This window comes from Crocodylus porosus, unplaced genomic scaffold (assembly GCF_001723895.1).
Source record: "Crocodylus porosus isolate Cpor-Errol unplaced genomic scaffold, CroPor_comp1, whole genome shotgun sequence".
NCBI lineage: Eukaryota > Metazoa > Chordata > Crocodylia > Crocodylidae > Crocodylus > Crocodylus porosus.
This window is the reverse complement of record NW_017728937.1, coordinates 2,810,724-2,818,816: the sequence shown is the minus strand read 5'-3', so window position 1 is coordinate 2,818,816 and position 8,093 is coordinate 2,810,724. Positions and strand designations below refer to the sequence as shown.

General features: G+C 46.5%; 1 protein-coding gene across 1 annotated transcript in view; it reads right to left on the bottom strand.

Annotated features, from left to right (window-relative positions):
* The window catches only part of LOC109318189 (sodium/hydrogen exchanger 10-like), a 206,155-nt gene that overhangs the window by 122,117 nt on the left and 75,945 nt on the right, over nucleotides 1-8,093 (bottom strand). The window contains exon 12 of the mRNA XM_019547271.1: nucleotides 7,267-7,407. Coding sequence (XP_019402816.1) covers nucleotides 7,267-7,407 — 141 coding nt within the window. The remainder of the gene's footprint in view (nucleotides 1-7,266; nucleotides 7,408-8,093) is intronic.

Sequence of the window (8,093 nt, the reverse complement as noted above, 5' to 3'; positions counted from 1 at the left end):
GGATCACGAGTGAAAACGTGCTCTATGGTTTGACAGAGGGGACGGATGGGTCATGGGGTGTGAGGGTGCTTGTCACATGTATTAAAGTAGCAATTTGGAAAGTGCGTTCCCTCCTAGCACTACAGGGCTCGTGCTTTTCAATGGTAGAATGTCTGCAATTAGCTATGCACGAGTTGTATTTCTATAGAGGAAGGGGAAAGCAGAGAACGCAAGGAGGGGATACAACGCCCTGGGAAGGGCTGGACTTCAGAGGGTTGTTTCAGCCCTGCGTAGGCATAGGATAGTTTAAGGGACAGCATATTTGCCAGCAAGGGTGGGGGGGGCTTTCAGCAGGTCGAATGCGACATTGAATATGTGAATATTATGTAATAAGGTGGGATTCTGGTTCCACAATGTGTTTAATAGTAACTGTTTTTGTTTTTCCCCTCTGATAAAATGGATAAGGGGCTCCAAGAGTGGGTGAGGGAACTTGGAATTATATAAGAAACAAGTTAAATGATTTCTAAATGGGTTTTCAGCAATTCACAAGTGATATTATTTCTTCTGTGAATGTTAGGAAATTTTGTGAAAGTGAGTTTGTATTAACTTTGTGAAACCTCAGGTGGGTTTCGTTTATTTGTAGTTTTTTCTTAATGTGTTTCATAGTGACAGTTTTTCTAATAAAATGTTTTTAATATAAAAAAAAAAAAAATTATATGAAGTTGGGACATGGTCCCCATGGGCTGGGCTAGGAGTGCTGTGTCTTTGCAGGCTGTGGGTGGGAATGGGGCGTGTTCAGCTGCATGGGTGGCAGCAGCCTTGCGGGGAGGTGGAGGCTTGGACAGGGGCAGCACTGGGAGGATTTTGGGGTGGCTATAGCCCCCCCCCAAAAAAAAACAAACCTCCCCTGACTTTATTCAGATAGGCTGCATGAACCTATCTCTGTGGTAGGTTTGCATCTCAACCTTTTTGGCTGAGATCAAATGTAGCACTTTTGATTCTAAGAGGAAGGTGTTAGGATTAGCTCTGGCCCTCCTGGTACCAGCCTGGTATTGCAGTGCCTCCAGGCCCAGTGCCAGTTCCCTGTGAAGGTAACACCCACTTTATTTTTCAGCCTCCACCCCCCCCAAAAAAAGGTCCCATCAGTATGTTTGCCCATACTGCATGTTTTCTAGTCATACTTAGTGCTGCCTGCATTAAATCAACTTCATAGTTGGTTTCTATTGGTAGCAGTTTAATGATAGACCATGCATTTAATGATGTTTATTTGCATGTGACTATAAGACGAGGGCCCTTTTTCTCCAGGCTGACTGTGGGGGGGTGGGGAAGAGACCTTATCTTGTATTTGAGTACATATGGTAGTTTCATTTTATGATCCCCCTAGTTCCTGCATTAGAAGAGGGACTAAATAATAAATCTCTGTTTACTTTCCCTTCACCATTTAGTATTTTGTAAACCCTTATAATTTCCCCCCTCAAGCATCTCTCTTCTAAATGGTATAGACCTAGCCTCTTTAATTTCTCCTCATAGGGAAGCCCCTTCATTCCACTAATCATCTCTGTGGCCCTTCTCTAGACCTTCCCTAGTTCTTCTATGTCTTTTTTGAGGTGTGGGTCCAGAACTGGGCACAGTATTCAACATGTGGATGCACCATAGGTTTATAAAGGGGCAGAAGGATACTTCCCATTTTATTTACAATTTCCTTCTTAATAATTCCTAGCATTTTGTTCATCTTTTTGATATCTGCTGAGCATTGAGCAGATGTTTTTAGTGAACTGTCCACAATGATCTCCAAAGCTCTTTTCCTGTGTGGAAACAGTTAATGTAGAGCCCATCATAGTGTAGGTATAGTTCAGGTTATTTTTCCCCCTGTGAATCACTTTACACTTATCTACATTGAAGTTAATGTGCCATTTAATTGCCTATTTGCTCAATCGTGCCAGATCCTTCTATAGTTCCTCACAGTTTGCTTGACCTTTACTACTTTATATAATTTTGTGTCATCTGTAAATCTGGCCACCTCACTACTCACCTTCTTTTCCAGGTAATTTATGAGTATATTAAATAGCTCTGAAGCCAACATAAATCCCTGGGCAACCCCTCTGTTTACTTATTTCCTACCTGAAAACTAACCATTTATATACTCTTTGCTTTCTATCTTTAAATCAATTTCTAATCCACAAGTGCACATTCCCTGTTATTCTGTGACTACCTAACTTAGTTAAGAGCCTCTAATAGGGGACATTGTCAAAGGCTTTTTGGAAGTCCAAATATACTATGTCAACTGGATCACCCCAGTCCACCTGCTTACTGACATCTTCAAAGAATTCTAGTAGGTCGGTAAGGCATAATTTCCCTTTGACGAAGCCATGTTGATTCCTCCCCAGCATGTCATGTTTATCCATAGACTCATAGAATAGAAGGACTGGAAAGGACCTGTAAGATCATCGAGTCCAGTCCCCTGCCATGGGCAGGAGGTAGCTTGATTCAAACAAACTCCACAATGTGCTTATCCAGCCTCCTCTTGAACACCTCCAGGGATGGAGACTGCACCACCTCTGCTGGGAGCATGTTCCAGACTCTAGTTACTAGACCTGTGTAAAATGGCTAGCATTCTCGTCAGATGATTCAGAGGACAATGATTCAATTCAGTGATTTGAATCACTGTCCTGATTCGATTCAGATGAATCTGATTCGGGGATTCGGTTGCAGCTGAATCAGCCAAATCTCCGAATCGGCCCCACACACCCACCCGCTCCCAATGGCTGCCCCACCTGCTCTACCAGCTCCCAGCTGTTTTAAAAAAAGAGCCTGCATCCACTGGCTGCTGCTGCGGGGTGGGGACAATCCCCGCTGCCCCATGCCATGTAAGGGGCTCTGCCATGAGTCCCCTGTCCCCCATCTACTCTCCCAGCCCCTGCCATCACTGCCCTGACTGCCCCACCCCCCAGCCCTTTAAAAAAAAAAAGTCCCACCTCACTGGCTCCTGCCAGGCGGGGGAACCATCCCCGCTACCCCTCATTGCCCCATGATGCATGGAGAGCTTTGCCACGAGCCCCCAGATGCTCCAAGGCCACTGCAGCAGCCAGTGAGTGCAGGGTTGGTTTTTTTTGTTTTTTTTTAAAGAGAGTGGATCTGGGGCCAGGCAGGGCAGCCATGGGGGGGCTAGGAGAGTGGGGAGTGGTCAGAGGACTCGTGGCAGAGCCCCCCATGTGGCATGGGACTGTCGGGGACAGTGGAAATCACCTCCCTGCCTGGAAGCAGCCAATGAGTGGGGGCTTTTTTTTTCCAAAGGGCGGGGAGCTGAGGCTGGACGGGGCAGGAACAGCAGGCAGGGCTCAGGGGGGCACTCAGGGGATGGGGCCTACAGCCCCTCCTCCTTCCCTCCCCTGCTACTTACCAGCACAGAGTCCGGGTTCAGCTCCCTGCTGCAGCAAGCTGAGACTGCTTGAATCACCAAAGCCCTCTGAATCTTTTCCGAATAGATTCAGAGAGCTCCAAATGGATTTGGACCTTTTCATTGGCCTTCTGATTCAATTAAGATTTGGAGATTCAGCCACTGAATCAGCACCTGAAGGTTTGTACAGCCCTACTAGTTACCCTTACAGAAAATAAGTTCTTCTTTATGTCTAGCCAAAGTTTTTCCTCAACTAGCTTGTGCCCATTGGACCTCATCCTCCTGAGGACTGCCTTTCTGAAGAGCTGCTCCCCTAGATCTTGGTGTTTGCCCCTGACATACTTGTAGGTGGCTATCAAGTTGCCTCTCAGTCTTCTCTTACTCAGACTGAACAGGCCCAATTCCCAGAGTTTCTCTTCATAGAGCCTATCCCCCAGGCTGCTGATCATGCAGGTGGCCCTCTCTGTACTCTTTTGAGCTTATCCACATCCTTCTTGAAGTGCAGTGCCCAGAACTGGACACAGTATTCCAGCTGTGGCCTCACCAACATTTAATAGAAGGGGAGGAGCACCTCTCTGGATCTATTGGTAAAGCACTGGCTGATGCACACCAGAATTCTATTTGTCCTGCTGGTGACTTCATCACACCAATGACTCATATTCATCCTTTGGTTGACTGTCACCCCCAGATCCCTTTCAGATACAGTGCCAGCCAGTGGGCCATGTGCTGAACTATTTTTTAGTTCTGTTTCTATCATTTTTCCAAGAACAGAAGTTAGGCTCACTGGCCTGTAATTCCTCTCTAGAGTCTTTTTTAAATATGGGAGTCACATTGGCAACCCTCTAGTCCTCTGGTACTGAGGCTATTTTTAGTGACAGGTTGCATACTACAGCTAAGAGCTCAGCAATTTCTGATCTGAACTACTTCAGGATTTTAGGGTGAATGCCATCAGGTCCTGTTGATTTGCAACTCTTTAGCTTTTATCAATTTCCTCTACAACCTCATTTACTGAAACCTCAATATGGGTCAGCTCCACTGACTTGTCCTCAGGGAGGAGTGGATCTGGCAAGGGAATTTCCCTAACACATTCCACAGAAAAGACAGATGCAAAGAATGCATTTAGTTGCTCAGCAGTAGCCCTGTCATCTTTAGTGCAGGTCTTTGGTTTCAATGTACTTAAAGAAATGTTTATTGTTACCTTTTATCTCTAGCAAGTTTCTCAAATTTTTGCTTAGCTGGCCTTATTAAGGTTTTACATTTGATTTGATAAAGTTTATGCTTTTTTATTTTCCTTAATAGGATTTGTCTTCCTCTTTTTTGAAAGATGCCTTTTTCTACTTATTGCTTCTTCATTTCTTCTATTAAACCATGCTGGCTTTCTTTTGGTCCACTTTCTATTTTTTTAATTTGAAGTATGCATTTGCTCTGTGCCTCCAATATGATGTTCTTAAGCAGCTCCCATGCTGCTTTCAAGTTCATCACCTCCACAGGGGCCTCTTTTAACTTCTTTCTAACTATGGATGTGAACAGTTAAATGATCAATCGTTTAAATGATAAGCCCAGTGATAACTGGTTATAGCTTACCAGTTATTGTTCAGCGCAGGGGAGGGTACAGTCCGGCAGGGAAAGGGAAGAAGAGAAATCATGTGGTGCCCCAGCAGGAACTGGATGGTGGCAGGGCAGACGGGAGAGAGGAAGGGAGAGGCAAGGATGAGGCAAGGGGGAGTGGGTGTTAGTACCTATAGCTAGGCTCCATGGACCCCTAAAGTGCAGCTGCTGGCAGCCTCCCTGCCACCTGCCATGAGCAGCCTATGATCCAGGAGACCCCTATCGCCCGCCACAGAGCCTGAGCTGCTGGAAGCTAGCAGTGGGTGATGCTGCAAGCAGATGCACCAGGGTCTGCAGAATTTAGCTTTTAGGTCAGGGGTGGACAATTATTTGGGCCTCAGGGCCACTTAGGGAGTTTTGGTGAGCCGTGGCAGGCTTGGTCAGCACCCCGACCCCCTGTAACAGCTCACCAAGTGGCTCTGGTCCATGCTGGGCTGAGTGGTTAGAATGGGACTGCAGGCAGACGGGGAATGGAATGGGTGGGTAGGGCTGGGATTATGGGGCTGTGACAGTGTGGGGCAGGGTCCGAGGGCAGAGCCACAATCTACATCCTGCATGCCTCTGCAACAGGTGCCAGTTCTTCAGGCATAGTAATTTGGGGAGTGGATCACGGCTCTGCCCTGGGCCTGACCCCATGCTGTCACTGCCCATGATCACAGGATCACCATGGAGACTGGCTGGGACCTGCATAGGCAGGACATATGGCCAGGCAGATAGGTGCCACAGACAGGAGGCGAGCTGTGTCCAGGGCCAGGATCTCGGGGTGGTGACAGTGCAGAGCTGGGGCCCAGCGCAGAGCTGTGATCCACTCCCTGCATACCCCTGCCTGTGGAATTGGTGCCCATTGCAAGGGTGTGCAGGCAGATCATGGCTCTGCCCCTGCGCTATCACTGCCCCAACATCCTGGCCCATGGTCCAAGCTCCACCTGCACATTCCACTCCTAGACACTGCCCCCTGCTGGCCCATGGTCCCGTATCATCCTCACAGCCCTGTCCACATAGGTCCTGCCCCTGGCAGTGGGTTTGGGGTAGTCAGGGCAGAGTGTTTAGGCAGCAAGGCGGGTCCAGTGGCTGCAGCAGGTAGGAGGAGGTGCTGCCACTGGGGCTACTAGGAAGCGAGTCCAGCTGCCACATCACCCCAGCCTTGCTGTATACCTAGAGATAGCAGCACAGGCCGCATGAACCTCAGCCTGGGCTGCCCCCCACAACTGGGCTGGGCAGGGCCAAGGGCCTCACTGCAGGCCAGACAAAATCCCTTGGCAGGCTGGATCTGGCAGATGGTCCATGTTTTGCTCATCCCTGTATTAGGTACTAGTCCCTCTCTCACTCTCCTCCTTGTCACTCCACCCTCCCTTCCACTTGCTGTGGGGTTGCCATAACAATTAATTGTTTAAGCATTGTAATTACAACAGGTTAAACAGATTTTTTTTAAATTGGTATCCCTATTTCTCCCTTTTTAAAGTTAAAGACTACTGTGGTATATTTTCTTTTTGTCTCCCCTCCTACATGGATGTCAAACGCAATTGCACTGTGGTTGCTATTGCACAGAGACTTAGTAACACTTACCCTTTGTACCAAATCCTTTGCACTACTTAGGACTAGGCCAAGAATGCTCTTACCTCTTCCAGAACCAACTGCTCCCCACATGTATTTTTCTGTTGAAACCCAGAATTTTTATCCACAGAGATCAGATGTTACCTCTCTTCTCAGTTGAAAAATCTATCATATATGATTTGATGCAGCCTTTGATGTAGAGTACCACTCCCCAATCAATATGACCTACTCTATCATTCCTGAATAATTTGTATCCTCGCATTACAGCCTTTCTTTGATTTTCCTCATTCCACCATCTTTCTGAGATACAGAGCCTATCAAACATCACATCTTCTACTCCTGGGGGTCCCACAGCCTGGCAGAAAGTGGGTAAAGGAGTAGTGAGAACTACCCGTATGATGCAGCAGATAGCCAGCTGGCAAGCTGCTTAGCAGCTGCACAGGGAAAAGGACAGCAACTGATCAGAGCATCCATGACTCACACAAGAGATGCTCCTGAGGCAGTAGGGCCATGGTTGGGGAGGCAGTCCCCTCCACTTCCTCAAGTGATAAGTCTGATCCAAATATTTCAGTTTAAATCATGTAATGCAGGCTAGAGAACATTTAATTTTCTAATGAAGTATGGGTTATGAGATAGCATATCTTGCTTTAAGAGATAAGACTACTAACACTGAAATAAATGTGTTAAGAGAAAATGAGAATAAAACAAACAGAATTAATAATACTAACTATCTGTGCTGTTAAAAGGCGTAATCTGGCTTCTTCCAGAAAGTCAGCAATTTGTTGACGTGTTGTATCATTTGAAATGACTGTGTTACAATTTGGACATCTCAGCCTTCGACCAACTTGGGAAACCTCTTCTGTGTCAAACTAAGTAAAGAAAAAAAGAAAAAACTGAAGTGACTGACATACAGCAGCATAAGAACCAAAAAAAGAAAGCTTACGGAAGTCTGTTAAAAAATAGTAAGAAATTAAAAATACTATTAACAAAATCTAATTTAAGCTCTATTTTGAGTTTGACACAAACAATATTCACCAAGATAATAGAGATTAAACTTGTAGTACCATATTTATCAAAATTCAAGACAACCCTGAATTTAAGAACTCCCAGTTATTAGATGCCAAACATGGAAAATGTTTAAAATCTAGTTATTGTAAGTCCTCTTAAATTCATCCTCCCCACCACTGCCACAGGGAAAATCATGGCAGGGAAAGCGGCAGCTGTGCGGTGGGCAACCTGTCCCATGACCCTTGTCCTTGCCTTGCCTGTTGCTCCTCCTCCTGGGCCTGCCTCCTGTCCTCCACCTTCCAATTCCTTTCCATTCCTGCCACTTAGACTTCCCCCCACTCCCCTGATGCCTGTTGTTCCCCTTTTTCAGATATGTGGGGAGCCGGAGGAAAAGCAAAGGCAATGTTGGACCCCTGCTAAACCAGATGGGGCAACTGACAACTGATGCCCAAGAAAAAGCCAACCTATTAAATAGGTACTTTGCGTCAGTCTTTCATCAGTCCCATGGGACGCCTATGCCTGCTATAGGACAGGGAAATCTGGGTGA